At 39.2% G+C, this 26,271-nt stretch overlaps 2 protein-coding genes across 10 annotated transcripts in view; both read right to left on the bottom strand.

The window, feature by feature from the left end:
• The window catches only part of arhgap45b (Rho GTPase activating protein 45b), a 38,482-nt gene extending 26,227 nt beyond the window's left edge, over nucleotides 1–12,255 (bottom strand). Inside the window, exons 1-3 of one of the 5 annotated variants that reach the window (XM_062038952.1) lie at nucleotides 11,711–12,255; nucleotides 3,986–4,223; nucleotides 3,722–3,907 (exon numbers count right to left, since the gene is read on the bottom strand). In XM_062038952.1, the coding sequence (XP_061894936.1) occupies nucleotides 3,722–3,907; nucleotides 3,986–4,223; nucleotides 11,711–11,983 (697 nt within the window). In that variant the 5' untranslated portion in view covers nucleotides 11,984–12,255. The remainder of the gene's footprint in view (nucleotides 1–3,721; nucleotides 3,908–3,985; nucleotides 4,224–11,710) is intronic. The other 4 variants (XM_062038950.1, XM_062038949.1, XM_062038951.1 and 1 more) reach the window with 4 other exon arrangements.
• A 3,595-nt stretch (nucleotides 12,256–15,850) lies between these two features.
• The window catches only part of tjp3 (tight junction protein 3), a 77,508-nt gene continuing 67,087 nt past the window's right edge, over nucleotides 15,851–26,271 (bottom strand). For all 5 annotated transcript variants that reach the window (XM_062038912.1, XM_062038910.1, XM_062038911.1 and 2 more), the window contains exons 28-30: nucleotides 21,322–21,912; nucleotides 16,267–16,325; nucleotides 15,851–16,168 (exon numbers count right to left, since the gene is read on the bottom strand). In XM_062038912.1, the coding sequence (XP_061894896.1) occupies nucleotides 16,036–16,168; nucleotides 16,267–16,325; nucleotides 21,322–21,912 (783 nt within the window). In that variant the 3' untranslated portion in view covers nucleotides 15,851–16,035. The remainder of the gene's footprint in view (nucleotides 16,169–16,266; nucleotides 16,326–21,321; nucleotides 21,913–26,271) is intronic.

The following is a 26,271-nucleotide window of genomic DNA, read 5'->3' as shown; positions in this document are numbered from 1 at the left end:
TATGGTTCTTAAGAAGCCAAAATATTTAATAATAATGTTTACAAACACTTTGGTTGTAAACAGTTAGCATCCTCTAGGCAGCCGTGAAAAGGTTGCAAACAGCCCCTTTAAGAACACTCATTGCTTACAGTATATCATGTTCACAGGAGATTATAAGCACAATACTGACATTTTAAAAAAAACTAATGTTTGCAATATTTCATGTAGAACTCACTAACATACATTACTACCTTCTGGGTAGAGTACATGAAACACTTGCATTGTTTCTGTTTGCTAAGTGTACACACATTTGTGTAGCAGGTGATTGTATGTTTATTATTTTATGATATCAGCGCCGTGGTGCCTAATGCTGGTGTGTGTGTGTGTGATTGCTGTTTGTTATTGTGCCTTTCTTCTTTGCACGGCAGATTGATGCTGCTTCATACCTGAACTTCCTAAAGTATAAATAAAATACTTGATATAGACAGAAGCGGTAGAAAATGGATGGATGGATAGACCAGACCTGGGCAAATATTTTGACTTGGGGGCCACATTGAGAGGAAAAAAATGTTTCTAGGGGCCGGTGTATACATAAACAAACAAACAAAAAAATGTGTGTATGTATATATGTATATATATATATATATATATATATATATATATATATATATATATATATATATATATATATATATATATATATATATATATATATATGCTGTATAGAACTTGTGATTGGGTCCCTTTTTAATTTAACACACAATCTTACAAAAATGTATGATAGAATGCTAAAAACGTTATGACAGACCACCTCAAAAAACTGAATGTAAATGAAAATAAAGAATGTGGGATTTACAATATTAACTATGAACGATCGCTCCTCTTTTACTTCTCAGACCACCTTCACGATCGACATATTTTATAATCAAGCAAAACGCAACAAAAATGCAACAAAAAACGAAATTTGAATACAAAGGGTAAAAGACACCGACAATCTGATATATCATCACTTTTCTGCAGAGCATTATTGTAAAAATCCGATTTCACGTCTGTCCCTGATACCCTTGTCTCGGACTGCCCGCTCTTTAAACAAACGCAGCCCACTATGCTTGGTGCCTGGTCTGTCTGGAGTGGCTGTGACGTAGATTACCGTAAATACCCGTGTATCACTCAAAAGAGCAGTTTGCATCCATTGAAATACTTTCTGTAGTTCAAGACTTGGTCATTTGAAAACAGCACTGCAGATCATATTGGCGGCTACGGTTTTAATATTAAAGGTCTAAAGAAATTTGGAAACGTCCAGCGGGCCGTATTTTGCCCAAGTATGATCTAGACAGCGTTTAGCTGGCGGACTTCGGCTAAAATGATAGTTAAAGCTATTTATCCTCACAACTTTGTCTTTGTTAGTGTCTCGCTAGGTAACATGTCAACTGTCTTACCGAGGAGAAATCACATCCTCCTAATCTCCGACAAGCCTCCATTTTAAATGCTCCTGCATCACAGACGTGCTTCCATGAAAAGCAAGGTCTGCTGTAAATTGAGCAAGTTATTTATGTCTCTGACGTGTTTAGGATGAAACGTTTCCATAATTTCTATGTTTCCAACTGCGGCGTGTTGCCCATTGCCGTCGCCATTTTTCTCTTCCTGCCGGTAGTCTGTTTGAAAAAACGAGCAATGACGTCATCGACTATTGTGGAAAAATTGGAAGAGAAAAGGTGAGGCCTTTAATCCCAGGAACACCAGGCCTACCGTCAAGCATGGTGGTGGTAGTATTATGCTCTGGGCCTGTTTTGCTGCCAATGGAACTGGTGCTTTACAGAGAGTAAATGGGACAATGAAAAAGGAGGATTACCTCTAAATTCTTCAGGACGACCTAAAATCATCAGCCCGGAGGTTGGGTCTTGGGCACAGTTGGGTGTTCCAACAGGACAATGACCCCAAACTAGCGCTGGGCGATATATCGACATACGCGATATGTTGCAGGTTTGTCTCTGTGCGATATAGAAAATGACTGTATCGGGATATTTGAGTATACGTTCTCACGCAGTTGCTTTTAGCTGCTGGCATTACACTGCAGGCTCTCCTCGCTCTTTCCTGTGTCTCCTTCTCACAGACAGACAAGCGCACCTTCTTACACACGTCACATACTGTCACGACATACGTCACATACGTTTACGCCCTCGCGCAGCAAAGAGGTAGCACCATGGGTAACGTTAGCTGTGATGCTAGCGGTAATACGAGAGAAAGAAGGTGCGAATCTGGTAACAAATGAAGGAAGAATTAAGTCCCCCAAAAAACAGCAGGGGGTCCATCGTCTGGCGGTGGTTCGGCTTCAAGTGGGAATATGTCGAACAGTCAACCGTAATTTGTCAAGTGTGGGGCGAAAGCGTTGCTATAAAAAGTAGCATTACTGCTAATATGTAGCATCATTTGAAAAGTCACCCGCTCGAGAATGAAGAGTGCTTACTCCGCATGTCAACCTCTCTGTTCGGTGCCACACCAACAAAATGCCGAGGCAACCATTTCCACATAAACACCGTATGAAAAAAAAAAACGACATAAGTAGATAACGTCCGCCGGAACCTACCACATAGCGAAGGACGTACACAATTTGATTTCCTATTATGCAGCTCATTTTTATTTGACAGTTATTGAAATATCTTGTGTGACATCATGCACAAAAGTGCACTTTATTTGTTTTAAACTATTGTAGTGACGTTCCGTACAAAAAGTGCACATTAATTTAGTGTTGTTTTGATGTGTCATCTTAGTGACATCATTCACAAAAGTGCACTAATAGCTTGTTTTAAAATGTCTCTGACAATCTTGCACTTTCTGTTTTGAAATGACATGAATGTTTGTGCCACTGCTTAATAACTGTTTGATAAATACAGTTTTGGTCAATTGACTTAGTTGTGATTTCCCTCTCTGCATGAAAGTTTAAAATGAGCATATATTAATGCAGTATGAAGAAGAATGTTTTAATGTAGACACATAGAATCATCATACTGCTGTGATTATATGCATCAAGTGTTCATTCAAGGCTAAGGCAAAATATCGCGATATATATCGTGTACCGCGATATGGCCTAAAAATATCGAGATATCAAAAAAAGGCCATATCGCCCAGCCCTACCCCAAACACACGTCAAAAGTGGTAAAGGAATGGCTAAATCAGGCTAGAATTAAGGTTTTAGAATGTCTTTCCCAAAGTCATCACTTAAACATGTGGACTATGCTGAAGAAACAAATCCATGTCAGAAAACCCACTCATTTAGCTGAACTGCACCAATTTTGTCAAGAGGAGTGGTCAAAAATTCACCCAGAAGCTTGTGGATGGCTACCAAAAGCACCTTATTGCAGTGAAACTTGCCAAGGGACATGTAACCAAATATTAACATTGCTGTATGTATACTTTTGACCCAGCAGATTGGGTCACATTTTCAGTAGACCCATAATAAATTCATAAAAAGAACCAAACTTCATGAATGTTTTTTGTGACCAACAAGTATGTGCTACAATCACTCTATCACAAAAAAATAAAGAGTTTTAGAAATTATTGGAAACTCAAGACAGCCATGACATTATGTTCTTTACAAGTGTATGTCAACTTCTAACCACGACTGTAGGTGCTCACTGGTATGAAGTCTCATGAAATTTGGGGACGTCTTCATGACGTCAAACATTAGGATGACTTGTTGAATTTTGATTGACTTCAAAAGAGGAAGATTAATTGGCAATACCTTCCGCCAGCACTACAACGTCCTTCAGCTTCTCCACCGCCTCTGCAAAGCGCGCCACATCCCTCAGCAAGGCAGGGATGTCTTCCACCTCAATGGCAGAGCCGTCGGGACTGTCGGACGGTGGTGTGGGGGTCATCGCTCCTTTGGCCTGGCCTTTGGCGAACACCCACGACTGAAGAGTGAACCCTGAATGCAAATGTTTAAATGTAAGAACCGACAGCACTTTTATTTGTGGGAAAGGTCTGGTGCCAAGTAGCGTTGAACCTGCAGCGCTGGCATGTCGGCTCAGTGTGGTCGGCCTCCTTAGGGTGGCGACGGGAGACGGCATTGGCGGCAGCTTAATGTGCTGGGGACTGGGGATGCCTGGGTGGGACTGGGAGGGATCCTGAAGCCCGGCGGAGGTCGGGGTGAGCAATGACGAGGAGGAGGAGGAAGAGGTGGGCGATGGGAAGAAGGTGAAGTCGCCACCATCTTTCCGGGGCTGCTCCTGGAGGATGGACAACTGTCAGGGACAGAGAGAGACAACATGGCTACTCTTTCGACGCTGTGTTGACGAGCGACACAAAGGCACACAAGGCTTGCACAAGATCCTGCAACACTTCCTGAATCGAATGAGTGGAAGGGTGCGGCAGAAACAGCAATGTGAAAAAACACAAAGACAACATTTCATTAATGAGTTATTCATTAATTTACCCTTCACTTTGATATTTATTATTCTTACACTGTAAAGATTACGGTAAGTTATGCTTTTCCAGCCCATTACAGATAACCTGTACACCACATTAATATCAATAACTGTTTTCATATTACAAGAGATTGTGGCTTGCTTCAATATAAAAATGCAACAATATTTACTTCTAGATCCAGAAGGTAAAACAGTAAGATAGCTCATTGCAGCGGACGAGGCAAGCTTTACACAAAATGAAGCCACTTTCAACCTCATGATTCCAAATAATACTGAGCACTTGCTATGATATCTACCCAAAGACGGCAGACTGTTTTTTTCTGACTATGCAGTTCTACATTTACCTGTTTAAGCCACACATGCCTGTTTGGCAAAATGTCCAGTCGCTGTTTGCCTTGAGCGTCCACTTTCTTAAGCCTCAGACTGGTGGAGTAAGGGTTGTAGCTGCGTTTGCCCCCACGCTTCAGCATCGCCATAGTAATAATTGAAATAATACCTTAAAACATTGGCCTCATTGTTGCATGTACACTAACAGAACATCACCATTTGCTCCTTGAGCTCCTCTTTTTGACTAAAAGGTCATCAAACAACAAGCTTGGGCAGCGTACACTTACACACATTTGCAAGAACGGCTTCGCTTTCACACCGGAAGTCATGGTTTGACTCACGTATAATCACACGTGGACAGTTGATCACTTGAGCAAAAATGTGTCCTTGTCAAGTTTTACTATGATCCAAATAAAATACATTGATTTGACTGATTAATTGAATTACATTTAGGCTATTTTTGTTTCTCAATTAAATTGCTGTGTTTGGCCCGTGGCTCTTCGGCACGTTTTCACTTTGGCTTTTGGAGGCAAACGTTTTGGGCACCCCTGATTTAGAGGCCAAAACCAGCCTCGCATGCAAGTTTTGGGATGTGGGCCAGAGAACCATAAAAATCCTACACATTCAAACCCGGTGTTCTGGAAAAATGTGCTACCCATGAATATGTGCTACCCAACGCTACTGAGCATGCGCATAAACGCTGAAGGTTTCCTCGAACAAAATAATAAATTAAAAAAGGTAAAAACGTTAATATATTGTGGTTTGTTTTTTTTTTAGCATTTTTTACATACCAGGAAACAAAACAAAAACAGTACAAATCTTGATTAACCTGAAATGCATGGCTGGTTGTGTGTGTGTATATATATATATATATATACACACACAAACACACATAATATATATATATATATATATATATATTATATATATATACACATACATACATACATACATACATACATATACACACACACACACACACACACAATATGATCCTCGCGCACTAATTGACTGAAAGATGGCACACTTGCCGCACGCTCGCCCAACACTGCGGTGCGAGCGCAATGATGTCACGTTATCGATGGGAAAATGCATTTTTAGACATGATTTGCCTGAGCGGCTAGGAGACACAGAGAGTAACAAGCGGTAGAAAATGGATTACTTGGACAGATTTTTAAAAATAATAAATAAATAAAAATGTATTCTTTTTTTTTTTTTTTTTTTTTTTTAAACTTGGGCCTGTGGGACGGATTTTGGACACTGGTGGGCCGTATCTGGCCCGCGGGCCGTGGTTTGGGGACCTCTGGTCTATACTGTATGGTGACAAAAAAAAAGTATTTGACAAGCTCGTATATAAATAAAAACTACAAAAGCACTTGTTCCAGGACCTATTTTGGACATTTTCTAGAAATGTCATCAAAATCCATCCATTACTTATGTTGCTAACTATCAGATTACGCAAGTGGTTGCATTTTTTTTTCTTTTTTTTCCAGAACACCGGATCTCCTTACTGTGAAAGAAGATGGGAAGCCACTATGTCTGTAAAATGCAACATGTTTTATTATAACACTATTTTAAAAGTTCAAAATCTTCTTTATCACAACAAGCAATGTTAAAACACCACCGAAGGCATAGCAGGGATGGCTAGGTGGAAAAGTGATAACCATAGAACAGTGGTTCTTAACCTGGGTTCGATCGAACCCTAGGGGTTCGGTGAGTGGGCCTCAGAGGTTCGGTGGAGGTCAAGACACACCAGACTCATCGAGTAAATTAAAACTTCTCCCTATCGGCGTATTATGGATACCCCCAAACAATGTTCCCTCTAATTTTCCACATGCGTGAGCCAACGCAAAAACTCCTTGAACATTCAGTGGAGAACATATGAGCGACGTTAGACGTGCACATGCACTGTGGCCACACCAGCCCAAACCTGACTAAACAACAAGTTAAATGTTTTATTATTACAATCAAATGACAGCAGTCATTTCCATGAGATTATTTTCTAATATAAGTATTTTGGCCCAATTACAATGACAATAACAAAAAATATTGTTTTTCATGAGCTGTGTACTAGTATTGTATGTCTGGGTGGGGTTGCTGCTTTGGAAATAATTTGTACCCCTTCCAGATAACGCATTTAGTTCCCACTAAAACATTCACATGTTAGACAATAAGATGCAAACATGGCATCATGTGTACATTTCCTGTAACTTTGTTTGTAAAAATATATCTTTATTAGTATTTCTTTAATATAACAACAATTTCATGGTTAATATTTATAAATTAAGATAAAATTAAGAAAAACACTTTTATTTTCACTAAATAAGGGTTCGGTGAATGCGCATATGAAACTGGTGGGGTTGGTACCTCAAACAAGGTTAAGAACTACTGCCGTAGAACCAGAGATGGAATTATAAGCCATGTATAGCAAACAAATTCTCAAAAAAATCCCACAGCTCAGGATGTGTTTTTACACTGCTTAAACCACACATCAATCCTGGCAAAACCTAGGCCTTCACATTATCTTGTGTTTAAAAAAAAAACTGGCATTGCTAAACTTTGTGTACACATTCTTAGTCCATCAAGTAATGGCAAAACGTTTCATCTAGGCCAGTGGTCCTCAAACCACCGGTCCAGGGACCGGTACCAGTCCGTGACCCATTTGCTACCGGGCCGCAGAGAAACATTAAATAAACGACTCCATTTTCTCCGACTTAACTTTCGCCTGTCCCACGAGACACACCAATAATCTTTTCATTCATAGATGTATGAATGAATGAATTGATTAACGTGGACCCCGACTTAAACAAGTTGAAAAACTTATTCGGGTGTTACCATTTAGTTGTCAATTGTATGGAATATGTACTGTACTGTGCAATCTACTAATAAAAGTTTCAATCAATCAATCAATACAATAAAACTCCTCATAGGAAGTTCCATCCAACCATCCATTTTCTACCGCTTGTCCCAATAGGAAGTTGCCCATTCATCCATCCATTTTCTACCGCTTGTCCCTTTCGGGGTTGCGGGGGAGCCCCTGGAGCCCATCTCAGCTGCATTCGGGCGGAAGGCGGGGTACACCCTGGACAAGTCGCCACCGCCAACAGACAGACAACATTCACACTCACATTCACACACTAGGGCCAATTTAGTGTTACCAATTGCCATTTGTCATAACTTTGTGACATGATACAATGCACATTAATGAAAATATATAAAACATAAATGTATATATAAGACCCCAATTCAGTAGTGTACACAATTTTGGAAATACCAGTAAGAGCTAAAAGGTGCTGTCCACGCATGTGGCCACTAAGGCCTTTAGTTAATGAAAATATATCAAATATAAATGTGACATATTGTAGCCGCAGGCTGATTTCCATCTGCAGTCCCCAGCAGGTTGATGGTAGCCTGCTAGGGATCTCATTGCAAAGAAATAAGCCCAGAACTCCCACTAATTCGGCGTTATAGTGAGTTGTATTTTCGCACTTCTTTTTGCTGTATTAATCTGGCACAAGTGGAAAGCCGGTCCCTGAAAATAATGCCTACATTAAACCGGTCCATGGTGCAAAAAAAGTTGGGGACCTCTGATCTAGGCAAGTGGACCCAGTTACCCCCTTAAGGCCCAAGCTGTTTGTTTACATGCTTTTTTTTATTTCTCTTTGCTATTTCGGCTTATTGGACCCTAAGTAGAGCTGGACGAAGTGGCTGGGGAGAGGGAAGTCTGGGCTTCTCTGCTTAGGCTGCTGCCCCCGCGACCCGACCTCGGATAAGCAGAGAAAGATGGATGGATGGAATTTACGCACTTATTTTTGCAGTATTTATCTGGCACAAGTGGAAAGCCGGTCCCTGAAAATATTGCCTACATGAATGAATGAAATAAGTTTATTTTGGTCATATAATCAACCATCAACCATTAACCATTTTGTGTGACCAGTTTAACAGTACAGATTATACATATCTAACAATCATACCCATTTACACACAAAAATAATATAAAATAAAAAGAATAACTGAAAAAGGAATAGGCTGAAGCCAAAGCTTATATTTGCCTATCCTATACATTCACTGAAAATAAGATTGCCTGGAACATCAATGTTAAAAAAAAAAATCAATGGGATGAAAGTAATTGTTACTATATTTTATAATTTTCTATTATTTCACCTTTTAAGGTTTTCTTAAACCTTGACAAAGAACTACATGTCTTCAGCTCATCACTGAGCTAGTTCCACCATTTAACTCCTAAAACTGAAATACATTTATATTTTATATTCCTTCTTACTGTACCTATTTCAAAAATCAATATCCCCTGTGAATTACAGTTTTCTCCTCTTAATTGAAATAACTTAAGAATACAAGCTAGAAGGCTGTGGTTCTTTACTCGAAACATAATTTCCATTGTTTTTAAAAACACAATATCTGAAAATTTTAAACACCTTAGAACAGTGGTTCTTAACCTGGGTTTGATTGCAGGGGTTCGGCGGAGGTCAAAACACACTTTTCCCTATCGGTGTATTACGGATACGACACCAGCAGAAGTCACACTGATTTGCAGGTGTGTAATTTGTTGTGAGTTTATGCACTGTGTTGGTTTTGTTCTTTGAACAAGGTGATGTTCATGCACGGTTCATTTTGTGCACCAGTAAAAAAACATGGTAACACTTTACTATGGGGAACATATTCGCCATTAATTAGTTGCTTATTAACATGCAAATTAGTAACATATTGGCTCTTAACTAGTCATTAAGTACTTATTAATGCCTTATTCGGCATGTCCTTATTATAAAGTTAAAGTACCAATGATTGTCACACACACACTAGGTGTGGTGAAATGTGTCCTCTGCATTTGACCCATCCCCTTGTTCACCCCCTGGGAGGTGAGGGGAGCAGTGGGCAGCAGCGGTGGCTGCGCCCGGGAATAATTTTTGGTGATTTAACCCCCAATTCCAACCCTTGATGCGGAGTGCCAAGCAGGGAGGTAATGGGTCCCATTTTTATAGTCTTTGGTATTACTGGGCCGGGGTTTGAACTCACAACCTACCGATCTCAGGGCAGACACTCTAACCACTAGGCCACTGAGTAGATAACCCTAACCCTCTAACCCTAACCAAATAACTCTAAATTAAGTCTTTGCTACTAGAATATGTTCCCCTAGTGTCCAAAAAACTCAAAATTAAGTCTTTGTTACTTAGAATATGTTCCCCATACTAAAGGGACATTTGTAAAGTTACAAAATATTTAAAGTTAGTATTATTTGCGGATGATACAACAGCGTTTTGTTCAGGAGAGAACACACAGAAGCTAATACAAATAATAACAGAAGAAATTAAATTAAAAAGATGGTTTGACAAAAACAGACTATCGTTGAATCTCAGTAAAACTAAAATAATGCTATTTGGTAACAGTAGAAGGGAAAGTCAAACACAAATACAAATAGACGGAATAGAAATTGAAAGAGTAAATGAAACCAAATTTCTAGGTATAATGATTGATGATAAATTGAACTGGAAATCTCACGTAAAAAATATACAACATAAAGTAGCAAGAAACACGTCAATGAATAAACCAAAACATGTTCTAGACCAAAAATCACTTCATATTCTCTACTGCTCACTAGTGTTACCATATCTGAGCTACTGTGCAGAAATATGGGGAAATAATGACAAAAGTACACTTCATTCATTAACGGTGTTACAAAAAAGATCAGTTAGAATAATACATCATGTTGGATATAGAGAACATACAAACCCTTTATTTATTGAATCAAAGATACTGAAACTCCACGACATAGTGAATTTGCAAACAACTAAAATTATACACAAAGCAAACTATAACCTGCTACCTAAGAATATACAACAATTCTTCTAAAAAAAAGAGAAATATAATTTTAGAGAGAAATGTAATTTATAACATTTATATGCACAAACAACACTTAAGACCTTCAGTATATCAGTATGTGGAATTAAATTATGGAATGGATTAAGCAAAGCAATCAAACAATGTACTAATATGATCCACTTCAAGAAACTCGTCAAACTTAGTGTTTACAAAGTACAAAGAAGAAGAACCATGATAAACATTCTGAATTTATTTAATCCATCCATTCGTTTAAGATAATCTTACTCATCTCACCATATGAAATATAACTTACCTCACTAATTATTATTTATTTATTTATTTATTTTTATTGTTATTACTTGTGGAGTATATTGTGAATAAATTGAGAACAGGAAGTGAACAAAAGTTTTAGCAATTGTTATGTAAAAGAAAAGGGGTAGGATTAAATAAGCTCTGTTTCTTCCTACTCCTTTTCGAACATGTTGAAAAGAGAAACTGGAAATTGTGATGTATCATGTTGTATGCTTGCATGTTTGAAATAAACTCAAACTCAAAGTGTTACCAAAACATATAACTTTGTCTTGAATTTGGAAAAACACATTTTATTTTTCACAAAAGGGTTCGGTGAATGCGCATATGAAACTGGTGTGGTTCGGTACCTCCATATCCCACACCCCGGATTGTAAATAATGTAAATAATTCATTGTATATACTCTGATGATTATCTAGTGTGATGACTGTATTATGAAAATAGTATATATCTGTATCAAGAATCAATTTAAGTGGACCCAGACTTAAACAAGTTGAAAAACGTATTCGGGTGTTACCATTTAGTGGTCAATTGTACGGAATATGTACTGTACTGTGCAATCTACTAATAAAAGTTTCAATCAAAAAAAAAACCCCACTGCCTTAGAACTTATAAATAATGGTATGTTCATAGTAGCACGCTTTGTGTATTATTCTAATGACCCTTTTTTGAATTTAAACCGGTCCGTGGTGCAAAAAAGGTTGGGGACCCCTGATCTAGGCCCAGTGAAAGCACCAAGAAGTTGTACAGCACTTTACATTGCAATAGGTGATGCGTTCACAGACACAGGCCGGAAGCGAGTGTCCATCATGCCCTTATTAGAATTTACCGTATTCGGAGGTCCTGGACTTCCACTCCGACTCTTCTTCGAGATGGACGGCGTTTTAATAAGTTCCCTCTTCTTGCGAGCGAACATCTTCAGGGTGCCTCGGCCGTCCATGCCGACCTCTTTGAGTTTGACGTACAGACCCCCCACCCACCCCCCGACTCGCCACTTGGGTGTTGTGCCGCCTGTCGTGCTGCTTAGCGGGGAGTCGCTGCCATCCGAGCGGGTCCTGATCCACGGAGCGTGTCTGTCGGTCCGCCGCGGATTGTCACTCATCGAGCCGAGCGGGGGCTCAATGACACACGAAAAGGGGAGGGAGGCGGGCCGCCCGCTTCCTCAACGGAGGAGGAGGAAGAGGCGCAATCTACTTTTATCAACAAGTGTCACTATTACCGTTTCTTAGCCTGAACTTTACCCTTTTTAAAAAAAAAAACAACAACCCAAAACACAACACAGGAAAATGGCCGACTGGGCCTTAAAGGCAGCAAATTGGCTTTGATGATCACAGCAATCAACCGTCGGACCGCACGTGCGTCCACGTCACTCGACGTGGTAACCTTCCGCCGGCAACACGCACCTGCGCTGTGATGAAAGCTAGACCCTGCGAGGCAACGCATAAAAAGCAAAAACCTGAAACAAATAAAATAAAATAAAATATTTTTATAAAATTAAATATAATTAAATACAAGTATTTAATATGCAGTATTATATATAATAATGTACTGTAATAATGTAATGTGTAATTTAGACATCTAATAAAACGACAAGAAACCCTTCACAAGCTCGTCAGTAAAATTGGAACATCATTTTTATTTTAGTATATTTTCCATTCCTGTAATCATCATTTTTATTGTAACTTTTCGAATGATGCAATACCATTTTTTTTTTTAAATGAATAATTAAGTAGGCCCAAGCATTTTATAACGTGGTCATCATGGTTCTTTCCTGATTGGCTAAGAACCATCACGTGATTCCACTGCCATGTAGGGAAATCACGAAAGGCCCCAAATAGCCTATTTTTCCTTCGAATAGCTCCAGATAAATACAAAATACATAAAATAAAGAAATATATAATAAAATAAATAATAAAATAAATACAATTAAAGCTGCAAGCAGCAATGGACGGGACCGACTTTGACGGCTCATAAAATCCAAACCGGAGTAGTAGTTAAAACTCTTTCATCAACTTTTAATCAGAAGGGTTCAATCTCTCTCCTGTGCTAATATGAAGCCGACACGACAAACGCGCTCAGATGAGATCATGTTTGGAAAAAGGTGACTGTTTTTACTCAACTTTTGTTTTGAAGGGGGAATTGCAAACTTCCTGTTGATTTTTGCTGCGGGTTGTCAGTGTATGAAATCTAGGTCTAAGTGAGACCTACATAGAGGTTTTTGTTTAATGTCTCTCGACATTCCTACTGGAAGTTACAGGCAGTTTTGTCTGTGTTTTCTTTCTAGGAGCAGTTTTGTCTGTGTTTTCTTCCTAGGGGGCGCTAGAGCGCAATTTTGAGTTTTGGGGTTTGGTTTTTTGATTAGATCGCAATTTTCGCCAGTCCTGATGTGTGTGTCCATTTTGGTGAATTTTGAAGCATGTTAAGGGGGTCAAAGTACAGCTCAAAGAGGCGGAGGTATAATAATAAAGAAATAAAGAAAACGCTAGAAATTCAATAGGGTCCTCTGTCCCAAAGGGACATTCGGTCTCTAAAAATACAAAGTAAACATTTGTATTTTTTCCCCATAAAAAACAGCAACTCATAGGTCCATCCATCCATCCATTTTGTACTGCTTGTCCCTTTCGGGGTGGCGGGGGGTGCTGCTGGAGCCTATCTCAGCTGCATTCGGGCGGAAGGCGGTGTACACCCTGGACAAGTCGCCACCTCATCACAGATAGAAAGACAACGTTCACACTTCCTAGAAAATAATAGGATAAAAAAACTATGAAAAGTCATATGTTTGAATGTGGTCACAACCTGCACATGGAGATCCGACAGAAAAGCAGTATCAAAATTAATTGTGCAGGTTTTGATACAGATTTGCTCCTGGCGCTTAAGGCAGAGATATCAAACTCGTTTAAATTGAGGGCCACATTGCAGTCCTGGCTGCCATTAGAGGGCCACTTGTAACAGCGAATAATGTATGAATATGCCTCTGGATGTCATTATTAATTATATAAACTGTTTTAAGTAGACTGTCGATTTTACAGTAAAACTTTATATTTACAAAATGTTTTTTTTCTTACAACATTTAATATAAAAACAGTACCAGTGTTGTTTTTTATGGAAAAAACAGAATTTTACTATTAAATTTACATTGGTTTTTACAACATTATATTGTTAAAGGGAAAAACAGTACATGTATTTTTTTTATTCTGGCAATTTATCTGCAGCTCAGTCAACAGAATTTTAACGCCAAAAACAGTAGTAGTATTTTTCAATTTACAGTAATATGCTGTAAAGAACAACATACAATTTATTGTAATTTTTATTCATTTGATTGGTAGTTTGCTGTAACGTATTTTTATTTAGACAATAACATGTTTGGAAAGTATGATAATATACGGTAATATTTGTTGCAATATTGGACCCTATTAAAGTTTAAAATGTATGCAATTTCAAGCAGTACATATATTTTTTCTGGCAAAATGAAAAAAAATTCATTACATTTAGTGAGAAAATATTAAGTACTTTATTGACACATATTTCCAGGTGTTTGCGGGCCAGATAAAATGATGTCGCGGGCCAGATCTGTCCCCCGGGCGTTGAGTTTGACACCTGTGGCTAAACTTTGTCCATCGCGTGCAGGGGTGTCAAACTCATTTTAGATCGGGGGCCACATGGAGAAAAATCTACTCCCAACTGGTAAAATCACGGCACGATAACATAAAAAAATAAAGACAACTTCAGATTGTTTTCTTTGTTTAAAAAAAGAACAAGCACATTCTGAAAATATACAAATCATAATGTTGTTTTTTACACTTACATGTTGCGGTTAATAGTATTCTATCTTTATTTGTCATTATTTATTCTTTCGGAATAACTTCTGTGATAATGTTCACCAGTCAACTCATTGGTTATAAATTTCAATCTATCAAGATAAAAAAATATCAAAATCAAATTACAGGATGTTATTTATGTAGTTTGATCATTTTCCTCGACTGGTGCACTAACATCATGTGGTTTATTTTGTACATATGTAGCGTCATCTACAAAGATACAAATAATTGCTATTTCGCCATCCAGTGGACACATTTAGAACAGCAGTTTCTTTCATTCAAAAATTTCAGGTTAATTTTTATACTTCGCAAACTCACCCCGCGGGTCGGATAAAACCTGTTCGTGACCCTGTTCCAGACCTCGAGCTGAACGTTTGACACCCCTGATCTAGCGGTACGGCAAATAAGTCTGTAAATATGTACTGTATATAGAAAATCCTTTCTGCTGTTTGTGCATTGTGTCCAAAAATATTAAGTATACCATATTTTTCGGACTATAAGTCGCAGTTTTTTTTTCATAGTTTGGCCGGGGGTGCGACTTATACTCAGGAGCGACTTATGTGTGAAATTATTAACACATTACCGTAAAATATAAAATAATATTATTTAGCTCATTCACGTAAGAGACTAGACGTATAAGATTTCATGGGATTTAGCGATTAGGAGTGACAGATTGTTTGGTAAACGTATAGCATGTTCTATATGTTATAGTTATTTGAATGACTCTTACCATAATATGTAACGTTAACATACCAGGCACGTTCTCAGTTGGTTATTTATGCCTCATATAACATACATTTATTCAGCCTGTTGTTCACTATTCTTGATTTATTTTAAATTGCCTTTCAAATGTCTATTCTTGGTGTTGGGTTTTATCAAATAAATTTCCGCCAAAAATGCGACTTATACTCCAGTGCGACTTATATATGTTTTTTTCCTTCTTTATTATGCATTTTCGGCCGGTGCGACTTATACTCCGGAGCGACTTATACTCCGAAAAATACGGTACTTGTTAAATATAACCTCTGCCTTGCTTCTTCATTATGGCGGTACTTGGTGGAAGCACTGCTTTAGTGAAATCATATCACCTGTGTATGAAAGGAAGCAAAGTTACTACAATATTCATGAAACATTTTTTTAAATCAAAGTTTATTAAGAAATTGAAGACAGTCACTACAGTAAGATGAGAGCAGCATTGTGAACAAAAGTAGAAATCATTTGTTTGACACAGTACACTGAAATAAAGCATTTATATAAAAAAATTACTAGTTTGGTAAAGTCTGATGGAGTGTCCTTTTTTTGATCATAAGACTCTAATGCAGGACATGTGGGTGGTCTACAGCTCCGTCGCTGGACCCCATTCGATATCCTCCGCCTCGTCCTCGTCCACACCGTCCTCCTCCGAGCTGTCACTCCCCCCTCGGATCTGCGTGCGTCTCAACTGGACTTCTTGGTGATGATGTGCCACCCTGCAACAATGTAAGACATGCAGGTGGATCCAAAATGGAATGCAAGAATTCATATTTACAAAAAATACAGAAGCGGTACAAGAGCAGATCAAACTTACACAATAAACTGCAAGGACTTTTTGTCCTGCCCTTGTCCCTGCGGCTCACCTTGTCGGGCCTGAAAGAGAAGAATACATTAGCACAGACAAGAGTTTTCATTGAACATAAAAATGTCTGTTTGATCTGTAGTTTTAAATTGCAGGAACATTGTTTTTGTTATTTATGTTATATTTGTATGTTGCTATGAATTAGGGCTGGGCGATATATCGATATACGTGATATATCGCGGGTTTGTCTCTGTGTGATATAGAAAATGACTATATCGTGATATTCGAGTATACGATCTCACGCAGTTGCTTTTAGCTGCGGACATTACACTGCAGGCTCTTCCCACTCTTTCTTGTCTCTCCTTCTCACAGACAGCGAGCGCACCTTCTTACACACGTCACATACTGTCGTGTCATACGTCACATACGTATACGCCCTCGCGCAGCAGAGAGGGAGCAGCACGGCTAAAGTTAGCTGTGGTGCGAGTGGTAATACGAGAGAAAGAAGGTGTGAACCTGGTAACAAATGAAGGAAGAATTAATTCCCAAGAAAAACAACAGGGGGTCCATCGTCTGGCGGTGGTTTGGCTTCAAGTGGGAATATGTCGAACAGACAACCGTAATTTGTCAAGTGTGGGACAAAAGTGTTGCTACAAAAAGTAGCATTACTGCTAATATGTAGCATCATTTGAAAAGTCACCTGCTAGAGAATAAAGAGTGCTTACTCCGCATGTCAACATCTCTGTTCGGTGCCCACACCATCAAAATGCAGAGGCAAACATTTCCAGATCAACACCGTATGAAAAAATAGTCAACAACAAAAGAGATAACGTCTGCAGGAACCTACCACATAGCAAAGGACGAACACTATTTGATTTCCTATTAAGCAGCTAATTTTTATTTGACACATTGAAATATCTTGTGTGACATCATGTGCACTTTATTTGTTTTAAACTATTGTAGTGGCGTTCTGTACAAAAAGTGCACTTTAATTTAGTGTTGTTTTGACATGTCATCTTAGTCATCATGCACAAAAGTGCACTAATAGCTTGTTTTAAAATGTCTCTGACAATCTTGCACTTTCTGTTTTGAAATGACATGAATGTTTGTGCCACTGCTTAATAACTGTTTAATAAATACAGTTTTGGTCAATTGACTTAGTTGTGATTTCCCTCTCTGCATGAAAGTTTAAAATGAGCATATATTAATGAAGTATGAGACAAGAATGTTTTAATGTAGACACATAGAATCATCATACTGCTGTGATTATATGAATCAAGTGTTCATTCAAGGCTAAGGCAAAATATCAAGATATATATCGTGTATCGCGATATGGCCTAAAAATATCGAGATATTAAAAAAAGGCCATATCGCCCAGCCCTACTATGAATACATTTTTGGTGGTGGTAAGAGGCGCAAAAGTCTACCTCTAGGCAGCCGGGGCTACAAATGTAGCTTACTACCATCAAATAAGGGTTGTGCATTATCTGTATGTAATATTGGCTGCATTTCTGATAGTTGTTTGTGTGCCATGTTGTTCCAGACCTCAGCAAATGTCAGCCAGCTTGCAAAGATTGTAATAAAGCCATTAGAAGAAAACGGCCTGCCGTTTCCTTAAACTTGGACACACACCTTTGACCATTCTGAGCCGGTAATTTCCAGAAGTTATCTCATCCTGTGAGAAGCCTCCATTTTACTAATGACTACCAATGTTGCAAAAATGTGTAGAATAAAAATTAAAATGCAACATTTCTGTCAACAAAGACTGCGTCAGCCTTTGATAGTAGGCTAATATAGCTAATATAGACATTTACATCACGTGTTGCCTTCATTATAACACTTATATAAGGCTTTATATTTTTTGCGGCTCCAGACAGATTTAGTTTTTGTATTTTTGGCCCAATATGGCTCTTTCAACATTTTGGGTTGCCGACCCCTGAGCTAAAGTCATGGTCAATCAACACCAAATATGTTGTTGTTAAGACAATCTGAAAAAATTAGTTTTTTTGTTGTTGTCGTTGTTAATATTTGACCAGCGCCTCCACTATTTGCAGTCAGAAGTGCACTCAATTTTGCCTTGTCCTATTAATTGTAAGGCTTGAAGGAGAACTTTTTTAGGATTTTAAAGATGATAAAAAAACGGAAGATGCGGAAGTTGTAGCCTTCAAATCCCTCTAAAGCAACTTCAAAACCCTCCATCAACAGTGCAAGTATATACATAATGTAGTAACAGACATGTTAATAACAATATGTAATATGTACAATATTTACCCTATTTTGGTCATTTTATGCATTACCGGAACTTATTTCCTCAGCGCATTTATTTCCATTTCCATAGCAACGCCCTTTCGGCAACAAATGTGTGTTCCTACTTCTGGAAACAAAGGCAAGTGTGTTCTAATAATGGCAGACTTGGTAACAAACAACGAAGATGACTATTTTTGGACAAATGAAGATTCACAACCGAATCTTTTTGAAGCTGAGTATACGGAGGATGAACTACTGCTTACAGAAGCCAGCACGAAGGAAGGCTGAAACCTCGGAGCAGACGGAAGCCGAGAGAGTGAGGTCGACATGACTTGACGCCGCAAATGTGGAACTTGGTGCTAAGCTATGCCGACATAAATGGCGTGCGTACCTAAATAAACCGGGAAAAAATGTCCCCAGCCAGCTGGACCAAATACAAAACTGTCCATTGTGTGAGTCACTATAATATTATTATACATGCAGCACATCATGCTATTGCTAGTGCAACTGCATACACTGTCGAGCTAGCTGTGGACAAACAAAACATGAAATGTGGGCCAACACTTTACAGATACTGTAACATGATTGTTCATGCTTTTCAGGCCCTGTCTACATTAAGCCGGATAACCCCTTAAACAAATAATTATTTAGCCTAAGCCCCGTGTCAGGAACACTAACCCATCGTTTAAGGTTCCCCTCCTTTGATAATTTTTTACACGGGTAAGTGCGTCGTGGATTTCTTCAAATCTCCGGCTCTTAGCTTTGTACGGACACATCGATCGTTTACAAACGGAGTTCAGAGACGAAGTGACGCCAGAAAGAACGCACCACAGCCAGCTTCATAACAACCGGTTTCGGAACTCGGAGGTAACCACTGGAAAGATGGAGGCGAGTCATCCAGACATGCCCGTGTTTCTCCTTCTTCTACATGTGCTTGTGGAAATCACACATGAATACCTTAAGAGAAGGAAACGCGCGATTGCAGCTATTTGGGATACAACACATCTCAGATGACAACATAGACGGTTAAGTGACGGTTTTGGATAAGACCTGGAAGAACGGCAGCCTGGTGGGATATGTTTGTCACCGAGTGTGTTGTGCAGGAGGAATGGCAAGAGAACTTTCGAATGTCCAGGTTAGCTGTGCTTCTACTTAGTGAAAAACTGTGTCCATTTGTCAAATGAGAGACAACGAGAAAGCAGGCTCCCGTGGACAAGGGTTACTATGGAAAACAGCGAATACATTTGGACTGGCAAAGCAGACTATTGTCCGCGATGTATGTCAAGCGATTACTCAACGTCTAGTTTTGTACTCCATAACTATTGTGAAGCCATGAAATGGTTGCGGCCGTCAAGTACGATCGCCAATTTCAGCCTACAAGCACAGTGTCCTGACCAGATATCGAGATCCCTAGATTGATTGTTGTAGAATATTCTTTATCACATTGTTTATTTCCACACGTCCACAGATATGATTCATGTATGATGGCTCAGGTGTGATTCACTACAATAGTCTAACAGCTGCTGATGGTGAGGCAAGCAAGGTTTACTGTTAAAAGAAATGTGGCAATAGGCTACATTGAAACACAGGGTAAGGATACACTTCCAGGTCAGAGGTGACTATGACGCGCTAATTTTTTTTCGCGCATGCGGACCAGGTCGCGTTGAGGGAGGGGGAGTGGGAGGGGGTCTTAAACGATGGCATTGTACAGTATGTGTGTGGACAAGGATAGGGTTAGGTGGGATATAGCCTGGATTAGTGTAGAAGGGGCCTCAGTCAGTACAGATTGGTGTCCTATCACATTGTGTTGTGCATTACAAACTTAAAAGCCATTCAGATGTTGACGCAGAAGTTAGTTTACCTCTTGCCGTAGCTAGCTTGCAGCTAATGTTGTAGCATGCTGTTGCAAGGCGATGTGTTTCTACGCTAGAAAAATACTTCCTCAGTGTTGGCTTTTACAATAACAATCTTGCTACAGCTTGGTTAATATACAATTTACGGCACCTAAATTAAGTATTGTTGGCAGTTTTTGAATGCATTTTTAAACTGTCTTAGAGGCACAATGGATTGCTCGCATTAGCTGCCAAGAACGAGCTGATTATTACGTTAGAATGTGTGGTGGAATTTCTGACCTTTTGTACAATATTTTGGGGTTTTCGCCTCTATCTGTGGTAGAGATTTTTTAAGGAAGTGGCCTAGGTCAGAAATCGGTATGGTCCAGGGTTCTAAAACCCTGGAAGGGGGCTATGTGGTGGAATTACTGACCTTTTGTACCATATTTTGTGTCTGTCAAAGTCCGGAAAGAGAGCGAGGTTGAAAAGCATTAAGAAGGACACGACAGTAGCGGAATGTCTGCTCGTTTCTCTTTTTTCTATTCTGAACCATTGGAAGAGCATATGTGGGTTAGAGTTGAACGTATAGTCGGCCTGACCATTGTACAACATTTTTTGATTGTTTATTATGACTAAGGGATTCAAGGATGTTGCAGAACAAACAGGTCCAAAACAACTGGACCTTGACACACGAGGGAAACACATAAATGGCCAAGTATACCAAGTCTATGCATGATTCGCAAGATTCTCGATTCATTCAACGTCTCCGGAGACGTTGTCTGTTTGCATGGCAATTCAATTCAACCTTGTACCATTTGATTATGGGTAAATAAAACTTTTGTACTAAATTCACTTTTGTTTCTGTTTAAGATTCGGACATTCCACCACAAATGCAAAAAAACAAAATCTTTTGTCTTCTTGTCTCTCATAAGTATTGTAAATCATAGGGAAAATTTGCCAAAAAGTGCAGTTCACATTTAAAACATACCTGCTGTAATTTATCCTCAATAGTGGCGAGGCTGGCTTGATGGGGGCTCTCGGGGGGCTCATCCACGTACGAGGCTTCACTCATAGAGTACCGCGTGTAAGGATCGGGGGCAATAAAATCCGGGGGACCGTCCGATGGAGTGGTGGGTGCCAGTGAGTTGTAGCTGTTAAAGTCAGGGTCTGTTAAACTACGGTGAGAGTAATAGTCGTCCGGATGGTGGAGAGGTGGGCTGCTACTCTGCTGGCGGCGCGCTGGCGACTCAGGCACGTGCATCAGAGGCGGTATTTCCCCGCCCGGTGAGTACGTGTCAGAGGGGGGCTCCAGGTCACTGTCGTCGGGGCTGCGGTGGCCCCAGGCGGGCTCGGACGATCGCGCGAGAGCAGCTCCTGATTTTCTGGCGCTCCTGGCTGCCTCTTGACCCGGGTAATCCTCTTCCAGGTCCTCGTTGTCCGTGTAGACCTCGTTGTCCGTGTAGGCCTCGCCGTCGGTGAAGGCCTCGCCGTCTGTGTCCTCCATGTCGCTGGCGGCACTGAGGTAATCTGACTGGGTTTGGTCCAGAGCATCCAGGTCCTGCTCTCCACCGCTCTCCAACTGGACAGGGAGAAAAGATCCACATGGATGAGTTCAACCTCTTTTACACAGAAATCCTGCAAAAAGACCACATCAGAAAGCATTTATCCACCTTTGCCTTTTACTCAGAGCCCAGTAACAACTGTAATCTTCCAAACAGCGACATAGCATCCCGCAGTTAGACCATATTCACCTCAAATATGAAATACACAGCAGCACAGTTGCTGTCAACACAAGAGGTTATGGTTCAACTTTACAATTTTGTCACGGCATTGTGAAATTCTCTTATATACAGGTTCTGTCCCGCCGATGTGACTGCATGGATACTACTCAAAAGAAAATGTTTGGTGGACTGTTTAGGGATCTGCAAGTCGATCTGCCAACGATCGGGGTCGGACTATCTTCGCCAAAAGTATGTGATCAGCCATTAACGAATGATGCCTTTTAATGCCGATCACAAATGCCGATCCTCTCTAGCTGACAAGCGTCTAGCAGTTAATTCTGTACAAAACCCAAAAGCTAGTGAAGTTGGCACGTTGTGTAAATGGTAAATAAAAACGGAATACAATGATTTGCAAATCCTTTTCAACTTATATTCAATTGAATAGACTGCAAAGACAAGATATTTAACGTTCGAACTGGAAAACTTTATTTTTTGCTAATTTTAGCTCATTTGGAATTTGATGCCTACAACATGTTTCAAAAAAGCTGGCACAAGTGGCAAAAAAGACTGAGAAAGTTGAGGAATGCTCATCAAACACTTATTTGGAACATCCCACAGGTGAACAGGCTAATTGGGAACAGGTGGGTGCCATGATTGGGTATAAAAGCAGCTTCCATGAAATGTTCAGTCACTCACCAACAAGGATGGGGCGAGGGTCACCACTTTGTGAACAAACAAGTGAGCAAATTGTTGAACAGTTTAACAACATTTCTCAACGAGCTATTGCAAGGAATTTAGGGATTTCACCATCTACGGTCCGTAATACATACTTGCCAACCTTGAGACCTCCAATATCGGGAGGTGGGGGGTAGGGGGTGGGGGCTTTGTTGGGGGTGTGTTTGGGGCGTGGTTATTTACAGCTAGAATTCACCAACTCGAGTATTTCATATATATATATATATATATATATATATATATATATATATATATATATATATATATATATATATATATATATATATATTTATTTATTTATTTTATTTACATAAAATAAATACTTGAATTTCAGTGTTCCGGTGGCTATCCACTAGATGGCAGTATTGTCCTGTTTAACTTCTCCGTTCATGATGAGTATATCATTTCGGCCACCGTGTTCAATGGAGAAGTCTGTTCTACATATTTACAGGCAACATACACCTTCCCCTTCGAACTGTCCTGGATGAACTGAAATTCTTGTTTCCATTCGTTTTGGAACTTGGAACTTGACGTCTTTGGGCAGGCAAGCTGTTTATATTGTGGGAAAGCGGACGTGAGAACAGGCTGTCCACACTCAGTCTCAGGTCCGCATTGAGCTGGAGGCGGCGTGGCCTCCAGCTCCGGCTGAATACCGGGAGTTTGTCGGGAGAAAATCTCTGCCGGGAGGTTGTCGGGAGAGGCGCTGAATACCGGGATTCTCCCGCTAAAAACGGGAGGGTTGGCAAGTATGCCGTAATATCATCAAAGGGTTCAGAGAATCTAGATAAATCACTGCACGTAAGCGGCAAGGCTGTGACCTTCAATCTCTCAGGAGGTACTGCATCAAAAAGGATATCACCACATGGGCTCAGGAACACTTCAGAAAACCACTGTCAGTAACTACAGTTTGTCGCTACATCTATAAGTGCAAGTACAAACTCTACTATGCAAAGCGAAAGCCATTTATCAACAACACCCAAAAACGCAGCCGGCATCTAAGATGGACTGATTCAAAGTGCAATAGTGTTCTGTGGTCTGACGAGTCCACATTTCAAATTGTTTTTGGAAACTGTGGACGTTGTGTCATGTCCTCCAGACCAAAGAGGAAAATAACCATCCGGACTGTTATAGGCGCAAAGTTCAAAAAACAGCATCTGTGATGGTATGGGGGTGTATTAGTGCCCAAGGCATGGCTACTTACACATACGGTATATGAAGGCATCATTAATGCTGAAAGGTACATACAGGTTTTGGAGCAACATATGTTGCCATCCAAGCAACGTTATCATGGACGCCCCTGCTTATTTCAGCAAGACAATGTCAAGCCACGTGTTACAACAGCGTGGCTTCATAGTAAAAGAGTGCGGGTACTAGACTGGCCTGCCTGTAGTCCAGACCTGTCTCCCATTGAAAATGTGTGGCGCATTATGAAGCCTAAAAGACCCCGGACTGTTGAACAACTTAAGCTGTACTTCAAGCAAGAATAGGAAAGAATTCCACCTGAAAAGCTTCAAAAATTGGTCTCCTCAGTTCCCAAACGTTTACTGAGTGTTGTTAAAAGGAAAGGCCATGTAACACAGTGGTAAAAATGCCCCTGTGCCAACTTTTTTGCAATGTGTTGCTGCCATTAAATTCTAAGATAATGATTATTTGCCAAAAAAATTAAGTTTCTCAGTTGGAACATTAAATATCTTGTCTTTGCAGTCTATTTAATTGAATGTAAGTTGAAAAGGATTTGCAAATATTTGTATTCTGTTTTTATGTCTGCCCGATAATTTTTGGATATTTATGTATTAGGATTCATCTCATGATATTATTATACAATTGCCTATGCATTTGATTAATATTTTTTTTTTACACACACTGTAAAAAAAAACCAAAAAAAACTGGCAGCTCAGTCACCACAATTTTACTGCAAAAATTAAAATTAGCACAGTGATTTTTATGCTATAAAAATCACTGTGCTAATTTTACTACAGTCTTTTTGCAGTAAAATTCTGGTAAACTTGTACCAGTTTTTACCATCAGTTTTATTTATTTTTATTGTCATTTTTAAAGTAAAAAATTTGATGGATAACTTGCTTTGAAATCAAAATTCAAGCTATTTATTATTATTATTTTAACTAAATAATATAGTATGAATTGTGTTGTATTATTAGATTATATTAATGTTTAACATATATTCAATTGCATGCAATACATGTATTTTTTTCCCGTCAAAATAGAACGAATACATTTAGTAAGAAAATATTAAATACTTTCATATTATTTTAAGGCTTTTGCAAGTCACTCTAAATGACGTGGCGGGTGAAGAGTTTGACACCTGTGCTCCATAATAACAATAATCACTTCAATTACAGCAATAAATATAATTTCTTAGTATCTTAGGTGTCATTATCAAGTGTCATTATCACTGGAGGATGAGGCTAAACATGTTACACACTGGAAGCAAACAAGAGGCAGCAATGCTAATAGCTGTAAACACCAAGAAATAAATGCTTAGTAAGCTTTAAAAAGTAACAGCAGGAAGTCAGCAGTTATTAACAGGAAGTGGATAAGTAGAATAATAAGAGTCTAGAGAGAATAATATAACAGCAACTGTTGGTGTGTCAGCATTGTGGCAGTCAGTACATGACACGTACGAGGATGATCGGATTGATCCATAAATTGGTTGAGTCAATATGAAGTGTAGTATCAGTATATGATCCATACTAGAGTGATTAGGTGAATACTTTTATCCTATAAAAAAATGCTTTTGTTTCTGTTCATATTTACAAACTCTGGGAAAAATTCCCTGGACTTCGAGGGCAAAAAACAAAATATATAAATAAATCGTTATTGATTTTGTTTGTTTAAATATTGTGTTAATACTGTTAAACCGACAATAGCATTCACCCTAAATAAAGTGACAGATCTACAGTTAATACATCTTATCAGTATTGGTCAATCTCACTCGTGGATGGCCAGTATCGGAATTGGCAGCATAAAACCCTGCATATAATTCAGTAAAAAAACTAAAGTTAATTCTGTTTTTGTGATGGTCTTTTTAGTTTTTTACTGTACATGAAAATACATCATATGGGATTTGCAATACTAACTAAGAACAATAAAACACTGAATATTTAAAATACACGAATGTCGCTCCTCTACTGCAGACCACCACCTTGATGGACATCTTTTATAATCGAGCAAAAGCAACAAAGATGCAACACACACGGCGAAACACAAACGGCAAGGGTAACAAACATCCACATATTCAATATAATATCACTGTTTTGCAGAACTTTGCTGCAGAAATCTACCTCCGTCTGACACTCGCTGCTCCATAAACAAGCCCCGCCCACTCTGTTCGTGCCTGGTCTGCATGAAGCAGAGCTTTGTATGTCACTCAAAAGTGCAGATTCTAACCATTGGAATCATTTCTATAGTTTGAAAATATCCAGCGGGTTGCATTGAAATGTTAATTATGTTGTATTATGCCA

Source organism: Entelurus aequoreus, linkage group LG27 (assembly GCF_033978785.1).
Source record: "Entelurus aequoreus isolate RoL-2023_Sb linkage group LG27, RoL_Eaeq_v1.1, whole genome shotgun sequence".
In the NCBI taxonomy this organism is placed as follows: Eukaryota; Metazoa; Chordata; class Actinopteri; order Syngnathiformes; family Syngnathidae; genus Entelurus; species Entelurus aequoreus.
Note: the sequence above shows the minus strand (reverse complement) of the source record. Positions and strands in the feature narration are given on the sequence as shown.